This window comes from Megalopta genalis, chromosome 15 (assembly GCF_051020955.1).
Source record: "Megalopta genalis isolate 19385.01 chromosome 15, iyMegGena1_principal, whole genome shotgun sequence".
Classification (NCBI taxonomy): Eukaryota; Metazoa; Arthropoda; class Insecta; order Hymenoptera; family Halictidae; genus Megalopta; species Megalopta genalis.
Genome location: NC_135027.1, coordinates 3,524,073 through 3,547,994, shown reverse-complemented (window position 1 = coordinate 3,547,994; position 23,922 = coordinate 3,524,073). Strand labels below are relative to the sequence as shown.

General features: G+C 42.7%; 5 protein-coding genes across 9 annotated transcripts in view; 2 read left to right on the top strand and 3 right to left on the bottom strand.

Moving 5' to 3' along the window:
* The window catches only part of rols (zinc-RING finger and ankyrin repeat domain-containing protein rolling pebbles), an 87,165-nt gene extending 73,422 nt beyond the window's left edge, over positions 1-13,743 (bottom strand). For 2 of the 4 annotated variants that reach the window (XM_076526538.1, XM_076526541.1), the window contains exons 1-3: positions 13,558-13,743; positions 11,513-13,474; positions 1,638-1,786 (exon numbers count right to left, since the gene is read on the bottom strand). In XM_076526538.1, coding sequence (XP_076382653.1) covers positions 1,638-1,734 — 97 coding nt within the window. In that variant the 5' untranslated portion in view covers positions 1,735-1,786; positions 11,513-13,474; positions 13,558-13,743. Of the gene's footprint in view, positions 1-1,637; positions 1,787-11,512; positions 13,475-13,533 lie in introns of all 4 variants that reach the window. The other 2 variants (XM_076526539.1, XM_076526540.1) reach the window with 2 other exon arrangements.
* Positions 13,744-15,649: 1,906 nt separating this feature from the next.
* Positions 15,650-17,063, bottom strand: Ddrgk1 (DDRGK domain containing 1). 2 transcript variants are annotated; one of them, XM_033485704.2, is made up of 2 exons: positions 16,903-17,063; positions 15,650-16,614 (listed from the first exon to the last, which is right to left on the bottom strand). In XM_033485704.2, exons 1-2 carry the CDS (start codon positions 16,985-16,987, stop codon positions 15,824-15,826), a joined length of 876 nt encoding a protein of 291 aa, XP_033341595.1. In that variant the 5' UTR covers positions 16,988-17,063; the 3' UTR covers positions 15,650-15,823. The 2 variants fall into 2 exon arrangements, with proteins under 2 accessions (XP_033341595.1, XP_033341594.1); XM_033485703.2 differs by having other exon boundaries at positions 15,650-16,623; positions 16,903-17,061.
* A 109-nt stretch (positions 17,064-17,172) lies between these two features.
* Positions 17,173-18,446, top strand: eca (transmembrane p24 trafficking protein eclair). The gene is made up of 4 exons (XM_033485705.2): positions 17,173-17,322; positions 17,420-17,640; positions 17,804-17,950; positions 18,024-18,446. The coding sequence occupies exons 1-4, from the start codon at positions 17,190-17,192 to the stop codon at positions 18,171-18,173; spliced, it is 651 nt and encodes a 216-aa protein (XP_033341596.1). The 5' UTR covers positions 17,173-17,189; the 3' UTR covers positions 18,174-18,446.
* A 115-nt stretch (positions 18,447-18,561) lies between these two features.
* On the top strand, positions 18,562-19,921 carry LOC117229296 (uncharacterized). The gene is made up of 2 exons (XM_033485706.2): positions 18,562-19,352; positions 19,653-19,921. The coding sequence occupies exon 1, from the start codon at positions 18,725-18,727 to the stop codon at positions 19,328-19,330; it is 606 nt and encodes a 201-aa protein (XP_033341597.2). The 5' UTR covers positions 18,562-18,724; the 3' UTR covers positions 19,331-19,352; positions 19,653-19,921.
* On the bottom strand, positions 19,354-23,652 carry Dok (docking protein homolog). Its single transcript, XM_033485702.2, has 3 exons — positions 22,879-23,652; positions 22,126-22,299; positions 19,354-22,046 (listed from the first exon to the last, which is right to left on the bottom strand). The coding sequence occupies exons 1-3, from the start codon at positions 22,948-22,950 to the stop codon at positions 20,607-20,609; spliced, it is 1,686 nt and encodes a 561-aa protein (XP_033341593.1). The 5' UTR covers positions 22,951-23,652; the 3' UTR covers positions 19,354-20,606.
* Positions 23,653-23,922: the final 270 nt, after the last annotated feature.

The following is a 23,922-nucleotide window of genomic DNA, read 5'->3' as shown; positions in this document are numbered from 1 at the left end:
TGCGGCTCCTATCAGCGATTGCGTTCTCATAGACCTGGCGTTAGTAAAGCCCGTCGACGAGATTCTAGAAGATTCTGGTTTCCGGGAACGAGTCTCCCGCGTCCAATATTTGTGCAGGATTATCGGGTCCGTTTCCCATGACACGAGCCGTCATTCCTCCGAGAGGCAGATAAGAGGCGATTAAACAATGCTCTTCCAGGTGAGCGTATTATCATTGCCAAAAACGGAGCCTGACGCAGCCGGCTCGCCGGTTATTGCGTACATACGCCACGCCCCCGCCTCTATCCTACATGCGCCACATAACCGCGAACTTCGAATTCGGAAGTCGTGTAGGTGTTCTCTGACTCAGACCAGACTGTCTTCGTTTTCCAATCGCATCCGGCTTGACTTGGTCAGGAATACTCTTGTCGCCGGAGAACAATCGGAATTTCAATCGGGAAAAATGACCGACCATCTTGTCCTTTTCATGTTCGGGGACGTGGCGTGCCGTCTAAGAACCTATTTCTGGAGTTGTGTCGGTTGCATTGTTTCGTTGTTTTACAATTTCTCATTGGCTCAGGGAAGCTTGCTACCTTCTTCACATTTTGTCAACTAATCGTCTATTGTGCCCGATTTACATATATTTTTTTTTTCACTGACTCTGAATTTATTGATTCGAAATATTAATTCGTTGCGTACTCTGCACGTCGTTTAACCCTAAAACGATCTTCCGGGGTTGCCAGCGACATCTAAATATTTTTAATTTGTCTGCAAACCGTGTAAATAAATACTAGAACATTAGGATTATGATATATATATATATATATATATATAACTTATGATATATGATATGTAATAATAATGTATAACATATAATATAAAATTTATATTATATAATATAATATAATAATAATATATAATATATATATATATATATATATATATATATATATATATATATATTATAATATTATATTATATATAATATGTATATATAATATAAAATATAATATAATATATATATATATAATATAAAATATAATATTATATATATTATATAATATAAAATATTATATTATATCTTGAAAATAATAAATAATATTTTAATCATCAAGATTTTATATTTTCCGTCGCCCGCACCCCTGCAATGCTATTTATGCCGATAAATAGAATGGGGTTGTTCGAATTATTCTGGGGTTAATTAGACTCTGTTCATTGATAAGGATAATCTCGTTCGTCAAATTAAAACTTCAGGAACATTAAATAAAAGCTCGTCTCTCATGTCTTCGTTCTAATCGTAACAACGAGATCTAATCTTGAAATCGTTCAACAATGTAGCACGAGGAAGACTAATCTCCGTTCCTAACAACTTCCCTTACCGGTCGCTTAATCGATCTGACATCACAGCAATTCATCAACGAATCGAAGCGGATCCATAAAAACCTCTCACAAAACGCTATTAACCTCGGCGTTAGGCAACATTAAGCAGATAAGAAGATTCAGGGGATCATTAACCACGATCGCAGCGACAGAGTACTGACTTACCATTCGCTGGTAAAATCGTTTCGCGAGATCTAATTTATCAGGATCTAACTTTCGTGGTTTAGTAATTTAAGAAAAATGTATTTGCAGCATGCACATGGATAATTGAGACTCACCATTGATATAAACTTCAGCGTTGACTAGGGTTTCCTCGTCGTCGGTGTCCGGTCCTAGGGACACCGGGGTGTAGACCATGGAATCTCGTGCCCTCATTTTGTTGATCCTTAAATTCACGATGGTCTCTTACACCGCATTCGCCAATCAGCTGAAAGAACCATGAACTAATCAATATTTAATCATCGTGGAAAGTGGTAGGTAATTTTTAGATTTTCTTGCTGAATGAAGCAATTTAGGGTAGCGGTGCCGATTACCGCGGGGTGACTATGCCTTTGGCTTATTTTATAATTTTTTAAACTTCTTTTATTTTGTTTATTTTCGAACAACAAATTTAATCTGTCTTATTCGATCAATATGAATTATGTTTTATTATAAATAAATATTCTTTTAATCCTATGGATCTTTAATTCACTTATCAATCTGATCATCGTTATGTTTTTTTAAAAATTGTCATCGTTTTAGCTGTCTGTATATTACGGAATTTTTATAGAAACTTGCGTTCTTGTAGAAAAGTTTAAAGAAATTGAGATCAGAGGGAGAGCGTTTCAAATTGAAACTAACAATTTAATCGACCGCAAAGGGGACCGTTCGGAAACAACAAAACGCATTTATCGGCTCGCTCGATTCGAATAAATAGCACAGAGCAGAAACACCAGTTCCCGAGAGAGTGTGGCATAGAAAGAAAAAACGCGAAGACGCTCGAAGAATCTGATGCGGCCGAAGACAAAATGGCGCGGTAGAATTCAAAGCTTGCGCGTCGGCCGCGCAACCGCGCCATGAGTCAGAAGGCCAAATATAGTGATCGCCGGGATTTCTCTGGATTTTTGAGCAGCCTGTATCCCGGCTTCTCCTACAAAACGCTTCGGCAATTGCGTATCGAACACGGGAACACTTCTAATCCCGTGGAAAAATCGTCGCGCCGCCGCTTAACGCGGCCGCTAAGTGACTTCGGCCATTAATATCGAACGAGTCGATGCGTTCCGTTCGATTTTCTCCTCCCTCTGAAATCATACTCGTCCGATCCGAAGTGGAGCGTAATTCGCTCCGATGCCGTAAAACTTGAGATCCCTTTTACAGAAAGCCGAGACGGAGGCGATCTTATCGGTCCCGTTAGGCTCTCTCGCATAACGCGGTGCGTGTGCTAGGGAAATATATTATTCAATTTACGCTCGCAGCGATATTTAACCCCGAAGGATTTTTCATTGCGCCGAGCCAATCATCGTTCGCATGCTAGACGATCTCGCCACGGTGGAAATCGAACGTTTCGCTGCTCGAGCGTAACAGAACTCGGCGCGAGTTCACGGGCGGAAGCGGAGCGGTTGCCGATGATTACTTGGAAATGTCTTCAGGTAATAAAGGCCTAGTTTGTTTGCTCGTGTGCCCCCTGTCCCATATGTCTTTCGTGGGCGCCCCACGGCCGACATGTGCGGCCTTGTACCGAAAATGGCGACCCCGCCCGATTTTAAGTCAAACAATCCCGCTGGCTCCAGCTCCGTGAAACGTCCGCGTCTTGGAAAAAACTGAACCGAAATCAATTCCAGCCGACTCGAACGATCGCGGGAACATTGAAAGCCGATCGACATTCCTGCCGGTAAGTAGCTCCGAGAAATTGAAACTAAGAAGCGTTAATATCCCAGTGCTCCTCTAATCCGTTTACACTTCCAGATCGCAACAACTCGCGCAACACCGTGATCGCGTGAAATCCGCCGTTTAGATTTATCCACGCGATTACCGGGCACGATAACGACGCAAATGAGCAGAACGGTATATACCGTCTGAATTATTCAACAGCGTCGCGGATTCTGAAACACGCGTATCACTTCAGGAAACAGAGGCAACAGAGCATAATCTTCATGATACACCGACATCATTGGTGAAACAGAAGTAACGGGGCCCGATTCTCGTAAATCGCCGATCCCCTCAAAATGCAGATGTAACGATCATTTTCATAAATTACCAACGCACTCGGGAAAACGGCGATAACGCCGGCATCGTTTTCCCGGCGTTACGGATCCTTTCGGGAAACCGAGCCAACGAAGCATGATTTTCACAGGCGCGACCGCATTCCCCGCTCGCGATCTCGCGCGTTTCAGAAGATCCTCCGACGGATCGGCGAGCGTTCCAGCCTCCGGGCACCGGGATCCCGGTAATTTAATCGTTAATAAACCCATCGGAACGGGGGATTCGTTTTTCCCCTAGCAACCGGTTTCCACGGCGTCGCGACGCGCCCCGGACGCGTCTCCGCGCGCCCGTGATCCAAGGATCTATTTCGGGTGAGACGACCGCCGCCGTCTCGACGCACCGGTAGACGTCATTCTTCCGAGATGCGATCACCGGAGGAACGAGCCCGTGTGTCTGAGAATCCGCTACCAGCTGTCGGTACATGACTTTCCGACGAACGGCCGAATTATTTATCCATCGAGCAACTGTTTTGCGATCTCGCGGTGCCGAGCATGAACTTGGCGAACGTTCGATCATTTATCTCGCCGATACAGTTGTACGAAGATTCACTCGGCTTCGTAGATCAATCCTGTGGACGATTTATTTGCCGCTTGGGACTGTTTTCGTTTGTTTATTTGTCTATTTTTTAAAGCATAATTTAAGCTTACTCTTATTTTGTCAATTTCGTTTCGCAATGACGCGGTCACGGAGTTTTATAGCATCGTGTTCTTTTTATCCTTAAGTTTTTTTTAAGCGTTCGATACAAAATGATCTTGGACTATTTTATAGATATTCACTCGATTGTTCTTTAAAATTAGACAGATACCGAAAGAGATTTGTACGTTCCTTTATGAACTATACGATCTATAAATAGTGCGAGTTCGTGCATCGAACGAACGAAAATCAATTAGACAATTAGCTGTTGCGACCTCTTTGAAAAGTGTAAGTAAGTTACTGTAATTATATAGTATACGTTCGATGATTTTCTTCGTATTTTCTCTGAATACATTTTCACAAAATAAATAATTTAATCACGAATATCGCTGTACGCATCCTTCTTAAACAACTAACTGCTTAGCGAAATGATCACAAGAGCCACGTTAACAAAATTTTCTATCATGCTCGTCTTCCAAGGCACCAATTAAAACGTGCGAAACCATCGTAGCTTTCTATTCGATTAAATTAATCGAACCTCCTCTGAACCAACTACGAAACTAACTAGCATAAATCACGACCCAACAATCGTTTCTCCTACAGCAAAATACACTGACTGGTACACAGATGATTTCCCTAAAAAATTCGTCAAAATTAGAAGAGCGGTTCTGCAGACAGGAATGATAGAGAATCGTACAGAAGAATGATCGACGAGTTAACTCGTCGAGGGAGGAAACGCTGCGGAGCCCGCATTCCTGGACATCGCCAATGCGGAGACAGTATCCTTTGGGCCTCCAAGTTAATTCGAGTCGTATAATTCAGCCGGGCGAGGTCTCGCGACGAGCCAGGCGGATGCGCGCGTGTAAACCCGCTGCACTGTGGTTGTAACCACGCCTTTAGGTTCGCGGGGGGTCTGGCGGCGTTATACATGGAACAAAGAGGAGGAAGAGGACCGAATATCTCTGGTGCTCGATTTCTGCGATCCGTTCCAGGAACCGATATTTTTAAACTGCAGCATCCGAGAGCGCGCAGTCTCCGGTCTCAGTGGTCTCGGCCGTCTCGCGAGCCAAAATCCTTGGGGTGTCGTGTCTCGAGGAAAACAGCTTCCCCGAACGAATCTCCAGGTAGTAGCCGACAATCACCACGGAAGAACAGACCGGAGAACCAAAAATGTATTCTTCTATTATTAGGAGACACTTTCCGCCCCGCGCTGGTTCGTCTTCTCGGTTCCGAGAGCGAGAGGAAATCATCGATTTCGCTCTGCTCCTTTTTCCATCTTCTACGCTGCCGCCGCCGCCGCGTCACTTTCTTTCCTCTTCTTTTGACGGGGCTCTGTTGTGCTCCTCTTTCTTCTTCCTCTTCTTTTTTCTTTCCTCTTTCCGGTTCGGTTTCTGTTGCATTAGCGGCGCCCATTGGGACGAAATCGTGCCGCGACGCCGCCGCGCAGCGTGTTCGACGATTTCGGAACAAACGTCGAATCTCGGAGTTGCTCGGAATTTGCTTGCGCATAGTTTTCGAGCAGATTCGAAGAATGTACGTGCTTCTACGCGATCATTCGCGCGATTACAGGCGTTTTGGCACGCTGCGTTTCGCCTTCCTTCGCTAATTCTGTGGCCGCAAGGATGAACGCCGCGCGTCGCATGTTCTTACTTCCGAGTGTTTCGAACTGCATAATTTTGTTGAGTCCGTAGAATCTATTTCGACGATATTTTCTCCCGATATACACCGTAAATCCTATGTGCTAGAATTCAATCAATGCGACGATTTCGATTTTTCGAAGCCACAGAATCGCGGTCGTAGCTTTAAAACGTGTTTCGTTGTGAATAATAATTGGACCGCGAATTTCGTGCATCCGTCGCAAAAAAAACGACTATCTGTGACTCGAAATATAATATCTGTGAGACTCGATTGATAACGCCGATACACTACTTTCGACCTATTCGAATTATCGAAGAACCAAGGAATGTTCCAAGTTGCTCCAGCGTTTTGCAACGGATGCAAACAATGTTCATTTCGCACGAAGATCCGCCGTTTAATAACAACAGCTTTGACAACAACGAATAGACGATATCGACGATAACAGAGATACTACAGTTGTTTAATCAGCGAAATATGCAGCTAATAGCGCAAAAGTCAACGAGCGGCCCGACCGGGCGTCAGAGATCACAGAGAGTTCACGTTGGCTACCGGCGACATCCATCCATTAATATTCGGACAAGGGCATCGCGGAAATTCCTCGGACCCTCTGTTCCAGAACAAGGGTAAATATAGGACGTTTACGGGAGATTTGTTGCTAAAATTAAACGACGGAAGCGATCGGAAGAAACGTAGGCCCGTGGCGCGGGTGCCGAGTGTAAATACAGGGTGTCCGTCAAGTCCCGGTCTATTTCCGTGAGGCGCCGAAAAATTGTACGGTTTTGATCATAAACTGGCACACGTTTATCGAACGATTCTCTCCGACTCACGTGTTTTCCATTTACATCACCGTGGCGAACAGGGTGGAGCACGCCCTCATCTGGCGTAGCGATACAAGGTCTGCTAGTCCAAGGTCTGATTTACTATGTTCCTAGACACGGAAGAATGCTCGTAGATCGATCGTTTTAGCGAACGGGAAAAACCTACGGCAATATCTGTCGGTGGCAGTTAGCCGCTTGGGAAATTGTTCGTCAGCTCGTTTCGAGATTGCAGCGCCGCATAAATTAGGAGCGCGGGCACGCTCTGTATTATGGGACCAGAGCGACAGACCTCGGGGAACGAAATAATTCATGCGATCGCACGCGTTTCGGTATAATTGAAGTATAACTGGGGACGTTAGCGGCAGGATATGTCAGCATCCTGTCAACGAGTTCTCACGAGACGCGCTCATTCCCTCAGTAATAATAAATAAACATTCCGGCATCGCTCGTGCATTGTTCGATTCAACGATATCGATTCGTAGAACGGAGAAATCTGTGGGACCGGCACGGCGAAGTCGGTGGATGCTGCATAAAGATCCATATTTCAGTTACTAATCTACCGTAGATTACCGTTGCAACTAATTACCAGAGTTCGGAGTTTACGCATTTGTGGCAAACATGAGCGATGCGAAACACGGAACGGTGCAGACGTTAGAAGAAGGTAAGAATCTTGTCAGAATATTTTTACCGCGTTGTAAATATTAGGAGAAATGCATCTTCGCGTAACTCTTGTTTCGTGCGATTGAAGTATGAAATTTTTATTTCGCTGTCTACTAATTACAAACGGAACTCTAATCACCGATCCAAAGAGGTCCATTAGGTCCGGCAAGAGACATTTTCCCAACGACCTCAGAAAACGTTCGCATTCAATTCAGCCGGAAGTTTAGGGTCCCGACTCGTCTCCGCCATTAAGAGTACGCGAGCTTCCATCGCAACGAAACAAAAATGCTTGAAGGCGTTCTTGGCGGCGAGCACGCGCCCCGACCCGGCGGTCTAGGATTGATCACGTGCTAGACGAGAAGCGCAGCATGCAGACGGATGTTCCGTGTTCCCCGCGGGGGCGTAAGTAAAGTTTGACAATTGCGTACACAGCCGCGCACGTGTCCGTCATCCCGGAGCCGCGCGTGCCCCCGCGTTCAAGTCACCGAAGCTTGGGGGAGCTTAAGGAGACAGGGGAGATGACCCGGGTCTAGGGAGCTACGAACCCAGAAGAAGAGGAAGAAGAGCAATAAGACAAAAACGAGCCGCGAGAAGGAGATAGAGAAAAGGCGTTTGATGGAAAAAGTCTCGGAGCGCTGGGGACACCTGAACTCGGTCTATATTTGTTCCTCGAAAGCGGGCCAATGTTTTAGACCCGAAAATTTCAGGGATACTAGCTTCGGGAAATCGATGTTCCTAGTAGAACGTCGGTAACACTGACAAACGTTCATTTGTCTTCGCTGAGATAATGAAGAAAAATCGGAGATCGCTTCTTTCGGGGACCGTTGCGAAGAAGAAGCTTTGTCTTCAGATCTGAACTGTGCGAAGACATCGGTTAGAAGAAGATGAATTGATGAATTGTCGATGGACCTGAGGTACTTTATAAGGCTGCTTTATGATAGTACTTTCAGCGAATTCGCCGAAAAGTTTCGGAAAGAACTGCGTCGAAACGCAACGATCAAAGCAACGATTGCAACATCGAGCCGCCAGCTTGAAAAAAAAACAATTCCCACGCAGAGACAGGAAAGAGATAAGAAAGCACAGGAAGATCGTAAACCGAGTGAACCGAGTCCCGAAAATGGTATAAAGTGTTGGCGCCGATAAGCCATCAGTCGACGCGCGTCCGAAATAGAACAGAAACGGGAAAGGTGGCAAAAATGGCGTTATTTTTAGGCAGTTCGAGTGAATCACCGGTTGGTCGCAGGCCCGATACAACCGATCCATCGGTAGTCGCGGATTCCTAGGGTCGTAGACGTCGGAAATTCGATCTCCTTCGAGGACTAAATATAACCAGGAAGTGCCGTGTTGTCGGTGGCAATCCACGTATGTTCTCGTCACCTTGTGGGTCCGGGGCCGCGCATAAACCACGCCGGTAACTGGCCCCGAGACGGTGAAAAGGACCGGGTCCCGGCAGTTATTGCATTAGCCCGGGGCCGCGTGGGTGCCGAAAGGGCAGAGGTAGGTATCATCGGCGAAGAAGACGGCAAAACGCGGCGTCGTCGCGGTTCGGGTGACGTCGAGGGTGTCGTCGCCCCGGCGACCGGCCGAGTTCGTTCAACTCCGAGAAGGGTCGAGTTGACACGAGACACCCAGGGATCCCGGAAATTTATTGGACTTTGTTAATCGGAGCGCGGTGGGTCCTTGTTCCACCTAAACGCTTCCGGTCCTCCCTGCGTTTCGTAAATCCTGGCGCGCGCAATTTATGCGACCGTCTATTTTCTTTAATGACCGCGCCTCGGAGAGAGGCTTGGTGACTTTGATCGCGGACCACCGGGTACATTTTCCGTTCGGGAGAAGAGGTCTTTAGTCTACCGGAAATTTTATGCGGTTGATGTCTCTGGTTTCGGAACTGTCGCTGTCCGAAGAGTTTTAATTAGGCGACCGAGAAAGTTACGTTCCTTGGTACACGGAGTGGATCGGACGATTAGGCAATGTCTTCGGCTGTGGTTACCGTGTGGATCTATTTTCGAACATTTGATATCTGAATTTTGTATAATAATTGATTCTTGCGTTTGTTCATTGGCTATCAGAAGGACCATTTTTAGAGAAGAGGCTGCCGTTGCGATGAATACGTCTCGATCTTTTGATGCGTTCATTTGCAACTTGAGTCCTTAACACTCTAACGGCTAACTTTGACAAAAATAAAGCTGAACGTATTCAAGATTATCTACAATTTTATTTGTCTATCGTAAGATTTTGTTTTAAGTTCTTCTTCCTTAGCTTCTCTATAAACCTTAATGAACCATATGAGAAATCGGAATGAATATTATCAGAAACTATGTAGTCGTGTAACAAAGTCTCGACGCGCGAATGTTAAACCCATTTTCTCTATCAAATTCGCAGGAATAACGATCGGAGAAGCTGGAGCATGGACCGTGCCTGGCAGAATTTTCCAGAAAGGGGTCGCGCCGCCGAGGAATTCCCGTCAGCTAGGAAGCTAGACCGAGAAATTCGTGGCGCCGTTGTTTCCGAAAGGCTTTCGAGTAGTATTCTTATCGGGCCATTCATCATTTTTCCTCGAGGACAAGGGCTAATGAGGCTCCGAGCGTGTCCGGGCACGCGCCAAGAGCCGGAGAGGGTATCTCGGCTCCTCAGTCCCGTCTCCGGCTGCTCGCAAGAGGGTGTCTACTAGCAACTGTTCGGCCCGCCGACAAAAATAGCGGACCGAGTGCGTGGTACCTACGGATGCAACGAGCATTACCATCGACAGGGAGGGAACGGGGGAAGGGAGACCACGTCGGGATTTAGACGTGACGGCCGCCCTTCGGCACGCGAAGGGACGTTGTTCCACGTTCGAGGGATCATCGCGAAGGAAGCTCTGTTTCCGGTCCGCGGACCGGTCGATTATCGCGATAAAAAGCCTGCCGAGGACTCGACGAGAACCTATCTCCGTTTCCGCGGAGTATTTTATCGGGATGCAAAGCAATTAGGCTGACACGCGAATATGACGGTTCTCTGTGACATCGGGAATAGCTATCGGACATTTAATCCCTGCACTCTCAGCTGACTGCTCTGGTGGATTTCCTTCGGCATCACGCTCTGAGCCACTCGACGCCGGCAAAAAATAGATTGCGAGCTGTTAGGCTACTCGGAGACTCGGGAAATGCTTTACTACACCAGCATTGATACTGAATTCGCTGCGGACAAGGTGGGAACTTTGTTCGACATTGTAGCAAGAGGCGTAAAATACTGTAGAACCGGCTAGTGTAAGTTACGGCAGTAAAAGAGGTTACTGTGTTCTTTTGTGAACCCTAGAACTCTTCAACCCACAAGAGAACACTCGAGGACGTTCAAAGCGAGAGCATCGTGATGCGAGCGATACCTTTTTGTTCAGGCGTTAAGTACTGCGTTAAGAAGAGAATAGATTTATGTCTTCCAGCTGCGAAGACGATCAGACGAATTCTCCGGGAAACTTCTATTTAATGATTGCTTAATTATTCGCCGCGGAATATTGAAATGAAAATTAGGGTTGTACCGTCGATGCGTGTAACCGTGTTGTTAGATAACAATTTTCAGAAATTATTCGTGCGATTATATTGTACGAATTATTGAAAGCAATCGTGAACGGTAAAGCGACAGTTAATCGACCAAGTAAATTATTACCAGACTGCGAATTTTATGCGATTGTGAACAAAAGCGGGTAAAAAACTGCAACTTCAAATATGCTTCTATTTCTATCAAAATTATTAAAGAAAGGGAACCCAAATTTTATTATAATTTACTCGCTTCTTTAGTTTTATTTTATATTATTCGAAGCGACCATTTCCTTCCTAGCTCGATCTAGTCTGGACAACGAAGCGATGCTTAATTTACAAAATGAATGAGTTCTTCGCGCGAACGATTTCTCATTGACCAAATACCGATCAAACGAGAGAACGGTAGAAAAATGTGATGACGATTGAAAAAATTTCCTGGTGAACGAAAGGCGAGTTCTCCAAGGCCAAATTTAAAACGTCACATCGAGGGTCCGTTCGGGACGGAATGGGGACAGTTCGGAATCCCGAAAAAAAGGAGCCGTTTTCCCAGACAGGAGGGTAGCAGAGTAAAAGGTCACGAGTCATGCACTTGAAATTCGCCGGCGAAAAGAGAGCAGCCGGCTGCGAGACTATCGGACAAAAGCTTACCCGGTTGTGTTTCAGCCTCGAAATAGCAGCGTCGGGACGTCGACTCTCTCTCGGGTATCTCGCGTTCCAACGGAGCAACGACACTTTTCCTTCTTTCTCCTGTTGTCTCCGTCTTGTGTTCCGTCCTGTGTTCCGTCCCCGACGCACAACTCCGTCGCGAAGTTAAAAAATAATTTTCCCCCCGGCGGTCGATGGCACCGTCACACCGGTACTTCGCGGATAAATAAATAAATTAGAGAGGGTGGGCAGATACGCGGATCGTCCGGCTTCGAGAGGCACTGTTCCTCCCCCGACCCTCCATTCAGAGGAAGACCGAGCCAGTCGACGCGCTTTCAACGACTGCACCACGTTGCACTCGTCCTCCCCGTTTGTCCAGGAGCCTTCTTTTTCCTCCCGACGTTTCCCCACCAAACGCCCCGGGGCTTTCCCCCCTACTATTTTCACCGGAACGGGGTGGAAACCATGGGCTTTCGATGAATCGATGCTTTTCCGAAACCACCAGCCTTGAACGAAGTGCCAATTTTCAAACATCTATTTCTGGACACATTTCGTGTGTTTTCCTCGTTCGACGTGATCGTCGATGTTTTTTTCTTTTTTTTTTTAGAATTCAGTAAGACATGGAGTGAAATTTCTGCAATCTCTTATGATAGAAAATATTTATGCATTGACAATAATGTTTATTGTTGGAACTTTGACGCTGGTACGTGAAATCTTCTGTGCGTTCTGCGACTGTGTCTACGTTGATCATTTCAAAAAAGATTTGTCATTTCTCATTCAGGAATTTGAAATATTAATTTCGTTGAACGAAACTTTGCATTCTAGCCCATTCCATTCTGCCATCATTTGTCGTATCTATTTATAGTATTAAACCAGTCAATTTTGCAATATCTTTTTAGGAAATATAAATTTGTTCGACTACATTCGAACATTCGATCGAGAATTTTAACTGAAAATGTATGAAGCGTCGAATTTGACTAAAATGTATCACCGAGCATGTGTTGCAAGAATATATTTAGACTTTGCTCAATCATTTGCCATGAGCATTTGCATAATTTCAACTCATTCGAGCGGCAGTGTCAGCGTTAATTATTTGTACTGTGTGTGGGTCAGCAATGACCAGCGCATACGTGACAGTCGTGTCTGACCAAGTCGGAAGTATCTACTTAAGCGCCCAAAGACCGTGTTACGGTTCCGAAAACGGCGAAAGGAAAATAAGCGTATAACGGGAAAACATACAAGATATGTTTGTGGAATTTGAATTTGGAGTAGGTATGGTGTTCGATGATGTGGAAATTGGTAGGGCTGCTCCATTCCAACGCGTCATCTTAACCGACACCCAGTCGGCTTTAGGGAACGGGCTATTTTTTCCGAGTTCTTTGTCTTCGTCGTATCCGCCGGAACTAGAGCACGATGCACTTTTTTCTGGCATCTCGTTCGTCCTCTGTCTAACATCGTCTCTTGCTCAAACACTGCCATCAAGAACAGCATTAATTAAAAAAAAAGAGAAAAAAATGAAAAACAAAGGAGAAAACTTTACTCTCGCGTAACTGTGACTCACAGGAGGACCACTTATCGTATAGATCTCCATAACTCTAGCAATCTAATTATAAATATTCCCTTATCATTACCGAGGCAAGGTGAACACGATCTAATTGTGGTGGTGTAGACGTTTATTCATACATTATCAAATGTGCGATGCTGCGTCGAGTTAGATTCCGTTCCGGCCGCCATTTTTGTCGAAATTCCGGCGGAATGATCACGATTTCCGGAGGTGCGATTATTTTAGAGCCTGAAGACGCGGCTGGAACCATTAGCTGTGATAGTGCGTGTTAGCAGAGATGCATGTCGACGAAGTTCTGCTTGTTCTTGTAGATCGGACCCCAGGAGCCATACTTCTCGTTTTTCGCCGGCTGCGCCGTTTGCGGTTGGTACACCGACGATGCCTGGCCATGCTTGTCCTTCCTGAAGTTCGACAAATTATTTAACACCATTCCAGCTACCAATTTTTCGACGATACCAACGAAAGCTTTAAACGGAACAAGTACTTGACGTCGGGGTAAGCAGCCTTGATCGTCGAAGTCGCGATGTTAGTGTAGACCATCTTGATTCCCTTCGAGCGTCCTCGAGCTTCCTTCAACTATCGACTCGAATGAATGATCACAAACTCCAAGATCCTCAGAATTTGCTGAAGCGATGAGACACCACCAACGTGAAATTCTGCTCCGATCGAAGCCCTGAAGTTACACAGAGCTCCCGTTACGTATCTCGGTGTTATAGTAGTCCTCAAGGTCTAGAGATACTCACTCTATGGCACGTGATGCAAATGAACCAGAACCAAAAGTTCTAAGCGGTTTGCAGTGTTACCACGTCGACTGCCCTTGCGAGTCCGGAGATTTTTAGCAAGTCTATCAAAATACCAGAAAATCATAATCGTACAATCGGAGATGAAATCGCTGAACATCGTTAACATCGGAATCGACACTGTTCGCGGGTGGTGGTGGGGGGGGGGGGGGGTCGAGAAAACAGGTTTCAACTGCATTAATTGCATTGCGCGGTTGCTCCACGTCATCGAAGCTTGATATGCTAAAAAGACCGTGGTCCGATCGATCGACTATTTCAGATGACTATTCCGGGTGGATAATTAATTAACTCTGTGCTTAGGAAGGGCCAGCCAGCAAATCGGGAACCTGTTTTCGATATTTACCTGACACTGGGCAAGAAGGTCGGGGTGTTGCCTTGGCAATCTAAGACTTTGCACCTCATGGACACATAGATCTTCACGACAAACACGAAACACTAGACGGAAGACTCTAGCAGGATCAACTCGAGGATCGATCTATGCGAATCCCTTGACCGAGGATTAAAACGGATGACCGTAAAACTTTGGAACTCTTCTCTGGAACTCACGAACTCTTCAGGAAGACTGCAGGATCCCCGGCGATCCCGTGGCTCTTACATAGGCTCCGGCTGTCCCCTTCTTCGCGCGAAATCGAGTGGGGACCGATCACGATCTCCTCGATCGGTCGGCGGAATTTTTGATCGGTACAGTGATTCAAAAACGTGACTCGATCGCATAATAAGTGGGGTGTCGATCTGAGTTTTCCTCAAGGAGATCTCTGTTTCCGGTCATCGCGAAAATCGTGGACGAAACGACGAAGACCTTACATCCTATTTCCATATTTGCTAACGGAACAACATGTCGTGAATAATTAGCTGGCTAATGAATCGAAGACACTCGAACAACCTCGTTTGTCAGGACGTGAAAATCGATTTCTCAGACGATGAATTAATGATGGTGATCCATCACGAAGATAGATCTCAGAAATTTTCCGCAACCTCCGATCTAGAATTGGACGATAGTCGATCGGCTCAGCTGATCAGGAAGAATAAGCATCGGGTATATAGCGCGAAGACTATAATTCTTTCGCTGCGACGCGGCTCGAGGACCAGGACTATTATCTCATTCGGTCTAAAACAAACTGAGCGTTTGTTCTCAGCACCGAGTGGAAAATTTCGGGAGTCCTCGAAGCTGCTGAACTAACTTTAGGGTGAGGAATGGGATACCTAATGGTCGTAAAGGGCCCCGTCGCGTAAATCAACGGCACATCGATCTTTTTACACCGTGATCTCTCAAAGATCTCGATCATGGAGGAATAATTAACTTTATCTGTTGCTCTTTTTTCCTCTGATCGCGTAACCACGTAAACGCCCGAGCCGTGCCCAATAGAGTAAATTATGCATCTCGCGACAAATAAAAAATAAAACTGTCCAGCTTGCTACCAACGACAAACTAGAATCTGACGCAACATCGCTCTCAGGTGTCATCAGGTGTTACTTTCAAGCAAACAAGCTGTTTTATGATAAAAAGGGCTATCCGTGATCGAGAGTTTTTTGCTTAATAAAATTTCCACTGTTTATTATACGAATATTTTATGATTATTATAATTCTCAATGAATTATTACAGCGATCTCTGTGTAACCCGTTTCACCCATTCCTGATGGAAGATTCCATTAAACCGTAATGTTACCATATTCGCGGCAAAATTATTCATCATGTAAAATGTTAATTTCGATGTCAAGAGAGCCTATTGATTATTGATTATTTTTCGGTTTTCATATATAGAATAAACGCAGTAATGCGCAAGGTAAACAGGTACTGTATTTAAATAGATTCTGATGTACATTTAAATAAAATATTTATAATTCTATATAAAATAACATCTATATAATTTCTCCTCGACGGATACTTGTATCACATTTACAGTAATATATAAATTTATTGCGATATACTTATTTTACATATACAAGAATCTATGTTGCCTCCACCATGTTGATCTTATTTTTCGGTGCAAGATTTATTAAATGATTGGAATTCTCTGCCAGTTCAGCAATGCTGATTCTACCCCGTTGTTTCACGAATTTTGCAACAGCTTCGAACTCCTCCTGAGAAATGTAAATGAATTTCCCTCTGTCGTCTATTACACCTGTTAGACTTCCATTCGCTTGTAACTCTGTGATTCTCTGAACGACGTTTTCAGCCTTGAGATTGAAGACTGCAGCCAGATCTTCCAGGACTACTACTTTACTATCTTTAATGTACTGTACAAATGCTTCTAATAGATCTTCTTCATCCTCTTTCCTGTCCTCATCATAGCCTTCATCCTCTACACTAAATGCTTCTTTCATTTTTAAGTACTCTTCGTACTCCCTCTTCTCTTTTTCTTCTCTGGCTTTCTTTTCAGCATCTTCCTGTTTCTGTTCCTCTTCGCGTTCCTTTTCATATTGCTTGTCTTTCTGCTCTTGAATCAGCTGATCCCTCTTCTTGCGCTCTTCTCTGTCCCTTATTGCTATTTCTCTTTGCATCTTCTTCTCTGCTTTAGCGGCTAACTTTGCCCTCTTCTTGGCTCCTATTTTCTGATCAGATGGATCTGGTTTCTCATCTGCTTCATCATTGGCTTCGTTCCCCGATTCTGCATTCTCATCTTCTTGACTCTGTGAAACTGTAGTTGCTTGCAGACGACGTCTGGTAGTTCTTTGGCCCGCTGCCCTTCTTATTCTCTTCTCTGGAGCAGCTTGTGCACTAACTGGCTTCTTCTCCGTAGCTATAGTGTCTCCAAAGCAACAAATATTTCAAGTTAATATTTATAACCTAAAACTTTATTATGACAAACGAAAATTCGGCTTATAAGAGAAATCTTAAATTTCCAAGTAACAGATTTTTTTACATATTAAAATGGAACCTATATGATTAAAGCAATAAGTTTACGAAAAACTGTCATAATATTTGTTTCAAAATAAACCAAGAGGTTAGAAATCCCACCAGTTTTCTTGTAAGGACTATTTTAGTGTAATACGTGTAGAAATATATGATTGAATTGCGAGGAACGTACCGCGTTTTCTCTTCAAGAATACCATGCAAATCACAATCAAAACCAGAATTACAATAGCCAAGGAAGTTAATAAGGTGACGTCCATTTTCTTTTATTTTTCAAAAACTACACATTATGTACACGTATATCGAGAACGCAGAGCCATGTGGCCAGTGGCGCCACTCGTACAAACTTCAACGATTGCTTTCTCAGGTGACGTGTTCTGCCTGTGTATTTCTGCTCTCACATAATTTTGATCGCAATTCAATATTTTTGTCGTGCTATCAGAAGCACGCAGATTCATAATCATGTTAAAACACGGCGGAGTAATCCTCGTCTTTTTATGCATTCTCGAGTATGGAACAGGTTTATACTTTCACATCGGCGAAACGGAGAGAAAATGTTTCATCGAAGAGATTCCAGATGATACGACAGTCCTCGGTGTGTATGAAACATGCAAATTAATAAAAGTAACATCTGTTTGTTTCAATTTCATCAATGACAATACTGAGTTTCATGCTTCTGTTTTTCTTCGCAGTAAATTACAAGGTCGAAATATTCGACCCCCGAGCTGACGAGTTCATCCGCAGCAGTCCCGGAATGGGAATGCACGTAGAAGTTAGCGATCCGGATGACAAAACAATTCTTTCGAGAGTGTACAGTTCAGAGGGACGAATTTCATTCACCTCTCACACCCCCGGGGAACATGTTATTTGCTTGTATTCCAACACCAGTGCTTGGTTTAGTGGTACTCAGTTGGTGTGTAAATTGCATTTATGTGAACATTCTGTAGTCCTGGCTACTCCTTACTTAGTGCCAAAGGACTTTGATTTCTAATAATTAATCTTTACTTTCTTTCTTTGTTGATTTGAGCTTGAACTATTTTATTTATCTAACATAAGTTGTTACTTTTAATTTCCAGCGAGTTCATTTGGACATTCAAGTGGGTGAACATGCTATCGAGTATGCCAACATCGCACAAAAGGAAAAGTTCACTGAATTAGAACTGAGAATACGCCAGCTTCTTGACCAAGTGGAACAGATCACCAAGGAACAAAATTATCAAAGGGTAACTGGTTGTTCTATGGTGTGTCTTAATTATCATTTGCATTTGAATTACATCTGTATTCTTTCTCTTTCAGTACCGAGAAGAACGTTTCCGGCAAACATCTGAAAGCACGCATAGACGCGTGTTCTGGTGGTCCCTTACACAGTCTGTGGTTCTCTTGGTCATGGGTTTATGGCAAATGAAACATTTGAAAAACTTCTTTGAAGCAAAGAAATTAGTATAAAATAGATTCGACTTATTCCTAGGGTATTAGACATTTTTAATTCTTCTTTGTCATTGTGTGAAACTCATTTTAATTTATTCAAGAAAAGAAAAATCGAACATGGTAAGCATAGAATAATGGTCTGTTTTTAAGAACAATTTAATCTCTGGCCGTGTCCACCGATGTTCCTCAATCAAGTATGTACTCATTCGAAACAAGCGACTTTTTAGTGTAACGGAAACAATGTATAATACGATTTTTCATAGGAATAAAAGTCTGTTTCAATTTTCAAAATGTTTGCCTTGTTCTTATATTTATACATTTATATAACACCCAACATGTAGCATACACATGTGAGGAATGAACAAAATGGCCGCCGAATATGCATGTGAACTCCCTTTTAGATCACGTGACAGTTACAGAAAAATACATTTAGTAGGCACGTGCCGCATGTTGTGTCGACCAAAGTTAGTGGATAGAAATACTACAAAATCATTTTGAATTATTGAAAAGTTACAATCTTTGGAGTGTGAAAGTGGCTAGTGATATTGTATGCACGAAGAAATGCCAAAATGTTTACATTTCGGCACGTTATTCGAGATGTAAATAGATTAGCTATTACACAAGAGTTTACAAGCTTACATCGGACATTATTGATTCCTAGAAATCGTTGTGATATTAATTTTGATAGAAAATTCGTCTCCCGAACGCAGATAAATTTTTGTAAAACAGATGAGAGACTTGAGAAGTATATCCTCGGTCAGATTAGCAAAAAAATGAGACTTGAGTTTACATGTAAAAAGTGTAACCATAGAAGCAGCAAACTGATTTCAAAAACTGCATACGAGCAAGGGGTAGTTATAGTTCGATGCGACAACTGCAAAAATAATCATTTGATCGCTGACAATATTGGATGGTTTGAGGAACTAAAATGTACTAAGAATATAGAAAGATTTCTGTTAAAGAAAGAAAAGATCGTTACAAGAGTTATGAACGACGTAGAAGGTTATATGGAAATTACCCCAAAATCGGACCTTGAAATAATGGCACAAAATAAAAAAAAGTATTTAGGATTAGAGGAAAAATTGGACGAGCTGGAAAAGATAATACAAACAGATTCACAGGACGAATTGGACGAAGTGGAACAGACAATAGAAATAGGTCCAAAGGACAAATAGAGAATTAAATATTTAAGCTGATGTAAATATTTCGAAATTTATTGTATACCACTTATAGTTCTAATATTACGTGTATCTTATTATAAATGTAAAAAATAATATCGATAGTTTGGTCAGTATCGAAAGACTTCAAGTTTTGTTTTTGATCCTTCAGATTAAAAATACTAGGACTAACAATGTTCTTTTCGTGTTATGCATACTTTAAACGTTTTTTAAAGATTGCACGTAATGTAAATATTTCCACTTATATGTAAAGTTTGGTGGAAAATATTTTTCACATAAAAATTTGATGAGATTTTTAACATTTAATTTCCTTGTGCAGATGGCTTCGTAATCTTATACAATTTAATATCAATAAATTTGAATGGCAGACCTTGGCACATGGTGTAGAAGAGTTACTGGATTATGGCAAACTCTAATTAAGAAAATATCAATATTTATATAAATAGCTATCAAGTATGCATGTATTCAATACAATTCTTATAAAACTATGTTTCACACTTAATAATATGATACATAGTTAAATCCTTTATAAGTGTATGTTTATATAGTATATACATAAGTCTATAAAATATATATATGAGAAACTTGGGGAATGACTTATTGTTTTCCGCTTATCACGTATATAGATATCTATGTAAATATATATAAACTCTGTATTTTGAAGACTTTATAATATCATTAACTTCAAAGATCTCAGTGGAAGCAAAACTGTAATCGAAGTTGCTACATCACTGTAATATAGAACTAATGGTAGTATGATAATAACAGTAATTAAATATCTCTAAGTACACCAGATATTCAAATAACATGCAAATTTAACTCAATCTCTGCACAGATTTTAATAAAACTTATCTCGACTTTCTTATCTAATTTTACGATGTAAGGCACCTGTATCATTTCGTTGCAATCAGTCGGTTGTACATTTAAAAAAATTAGCGATCGATTTTTTGAAAAAAGATGATTTCATTTCGTTTCTAATATAATTAACTATTCCTAGACAATTGACAATGATTAAATAGACTAGTATCTCTTAAACTAATCTTTGCAGAAGACGAATATCGTTTCACTTCCGCGAATATGTAAGAATATATAACAAAATTATAAAATATCAACGCAACTGTTTCATTATACAGACAATGGTAGGAATGATATTATTCTAGTCATAATGTAGACTAGTATTACTTTTATCGTTTTTGAGAATCAGAATATCTTCGAAATCTCTGAACTAAGAATAATTAATATATTTACGAAACGGAATTTTTTTTTTGATCTTTTATACCCTTTTTGGTTTTGATACAATTGCATATTCACTATTATTAAAGACTTTATGTTGTGGACCCGCAGTACTGCTGGTAGAACCAGCCTCGGACTGGTTCGTCTTTTTTCTAATAACACCGTATCCGAGGTGACTATCATCTGCTAATCTAACAGCGGACATATCTTCCACAATATCATAATGAGACCAAGCAGTAGTAGTATCGACTGCGGAACTATTTAACGAAACATTGGAATGTGAATTCTGAGATACATTGTTAAAATTCCCAAATTTATATGTACTCTTTTGATTGATTTTGCTCGCGGATCCGAAGTGTTCTAGCTTATCGTAATCAGATTCATCAACGGGTTTACTCGACACGTTAGTTGTCGACGTGGTTATCGGATTATCAGAAATACTAGACTTACTTTTCGATGAGATTTGGGATGATATAAGGGGCATCACAGTTTCATATTGAAAGTCATCCTCGTTTTCTTTACCTTTGTCATCGTGTAACAACGAATTCGTTCGCTCTGTGTGATGTATAGTATCGATACCATGAGTTTTCCACGCATCGTTTCTTACTTCCACTAAATCGTACGAGTGTCTCTCTTCGTCGTCAAATATCGAACTCCCTATTGTTTTCTGGGACAACTCCGGCGAATTATCTCGATTCAACATCTTGTATTCTTCACACGCAGACGAGTCTGGTAACTCAGAGTCTGCGTTCTTCTTATCCGGCAAACCTTGGAACGCATATTTCCGTGGTGGTTTAGCGGGTTTAGACTTGAGAAGAGAAGAGGAAGGTTTACTAGATAAATTAGCGTCCGTGTTTGAAGACGAGATTGATTGCTTTTGGGAATTTTGCGGAGTTGAAAAGTCAATGTCAATTAAATTACCAGAACTATTTGGGGAGGGAGGTAATGCTGCTCTGGAGCCTGCTTCCATAGACAAGGCAGCATGATACTGAGCATCGTTGCACTCAATGGCTGGATTACCTTCTTCGTTCATTAATTTCTTCATAGATTTCATCTTTGCGTACATACATCTGAAGATTTCTTGTTGGCTGCTGTGCTCCATGCGAAAGGAACCTTCTCCAGATTCGCATTTTCTACCTGCTTCAAAGATGAACTTGCCATCTTTGTAGCCGTATCTTCTAATATATCTGTATGGCCAAGTGAATAGAACTACATCGCCATCCATTAATTTAATATTAGCTGCAGCCACTACTAGAGTATAATTCCTACATTCTAGGCCACATCGTTTGGATGCATCTGTTTCTACAACTTTCACCGAAAATACTCCTTCTCCACTGGTACAATATAGATCGTTGTTCTCTTCTATGGTCTGGTTAGACACACTATCTTTAAATGCTACCAACTGAAATGCAGTAATCCAATGACTCATGTCCGATTCTGAGTAACATCCGAAATAATGGATCCCTGATTTGGTTACTACCTGTTTGTATGAAACAATAAAAGAGAAATAATAACACACTGCAGTTATAATACATTACAAACGCATCAAAGATACTTACAGTAAACACGTGCGATTGATTGCTAGGTGCAATTTTGATGCATGCATCTAAAGTAATGATGCGTGGTGTATGTAACTGTAGAATAGCTTCCTCTTGGTTATCGTAGATCTCCACACGCTTGATCCCATAGTTGCTGGTTCTGAACAGTTGACAAAACCTTTTGTGCCATGTTTTCTGCAACAGAATAACATGTCATAACATGTAGAAGCTGCATCTAATTCTGACATTTCAAGAGCATTCAATATATCAGTGCTTCTCAACCTATGGGGCATGGTTAAAATATTTCAGAGATCTTTTCAACAATCCGTTTTCTATAAAATTGTTTACATATTTCCCAAGTTAAAACAAAAAAATCGAGTACTAGCTTTTGTGAACATTAATTTAAACATTCCCGTCAAGTATGCGTAATCCGATTTCAAATTAAAATTATGCCGCGAGAATGTGTTGATTCGCAACGGGAAACGATTGAGAAACGCTGTGGCATATTACAGAAAATTTCGAAGAAAATATTGCTGTGAATCAAGCGTGACGTGTATCACGTTGCATCCAGCGCGATCTCAAACACGACTAGAACCGTCTTGTAACTCGATCTCGCGCAACTTTGTAGGTTATTCCTCGGTGACGATGACTGATAACGAGAGATGGATCATTTGCATTCGGCGACGAAGACAATGCCAAGAAACGAAGTCGCGGCAACTATATCTACTGGTCTACGAGACGCGAGCTGTAAATCTACGCTGATGTGAAACCAACCTTGAGTTGGCCTAGCATTCCTTGCGGCGGTAACAGCAGAATCCCTTGCAGCAGAGGTTCCTCGGGCTCCATCGTTCACCGCGGACCATCAGCAGATAGCCTCGTGGGTTGTTGCACTAGGTGCGCGGCCCTGTCCCTCGTGCAATTTCGAAAAACGGTATTTTTCCACTTTCACTCCCACTTTTCCCCGACGGCGGTGCTATTCCTCTCACTGGTTCGCCTATGCTCGTTTCCCGTACAGCTAGCTTGTACGCGTTCCTTCTGTCAGTTTTCCCGGAGACGTTCAGCCCATCATATTGTACGGTGCTTGACATTGCACGGAATGTTTGGGTGGCTGTGTCGCGTTAACTTCGCCCAGATTTCCGGTGGAAAAATCGTCCGGCGATGTGTGCAGTACGTGTGCAGCCGCGCGATCTATACATGCACGAGCGGTACAGTCGCTGCATGGTTTCCGTACACATTCGGAGCCAACTGGTCGGAGCTCTAATAGAGGCTAGCACGTAGTCGCCGTGCCGCACGATGTCACCCGAATCGTCACGAACGGCGCTATTCCAGCAGATAACTCGCCTCTCCTGTTATGTTTCGACGCGTTACCAGCGAACATTGTTTGCCTCGGGTTTCGTTATCGTTCATCGTTATTCTTATACCGAGCACCGTGGAATCACACTCGCGATTAGCACGTTTCCATCGCAGCACATGCCATTCAAACACCGTAATAACGTTTTCGGCGCCAACCGTCGGAAGGCTGACGGTCCTTCCGGTTCCGGTGAACCGGAAGTGGCGGAATCGCCTGGAATTTAAGAGCAGTTTCGAGGGTACGAAACTCAAACCCCTTTTGACGGTCTATTCAATTCTTGTCAGTTTCTGAAATTGCTGGCGGTTATTGACATTGCAAGCGACACAAAAGCTTGCAGATAAGAAGTACAATGAAATACTAATTGAAAAGATAACGACACAATAGGTATAGAATCAGTTTAGGAGACAGTTTACGCTGTACATTTAATAGAGATTATTAAGCCAACTGGTATAGAACACGGTAAAATA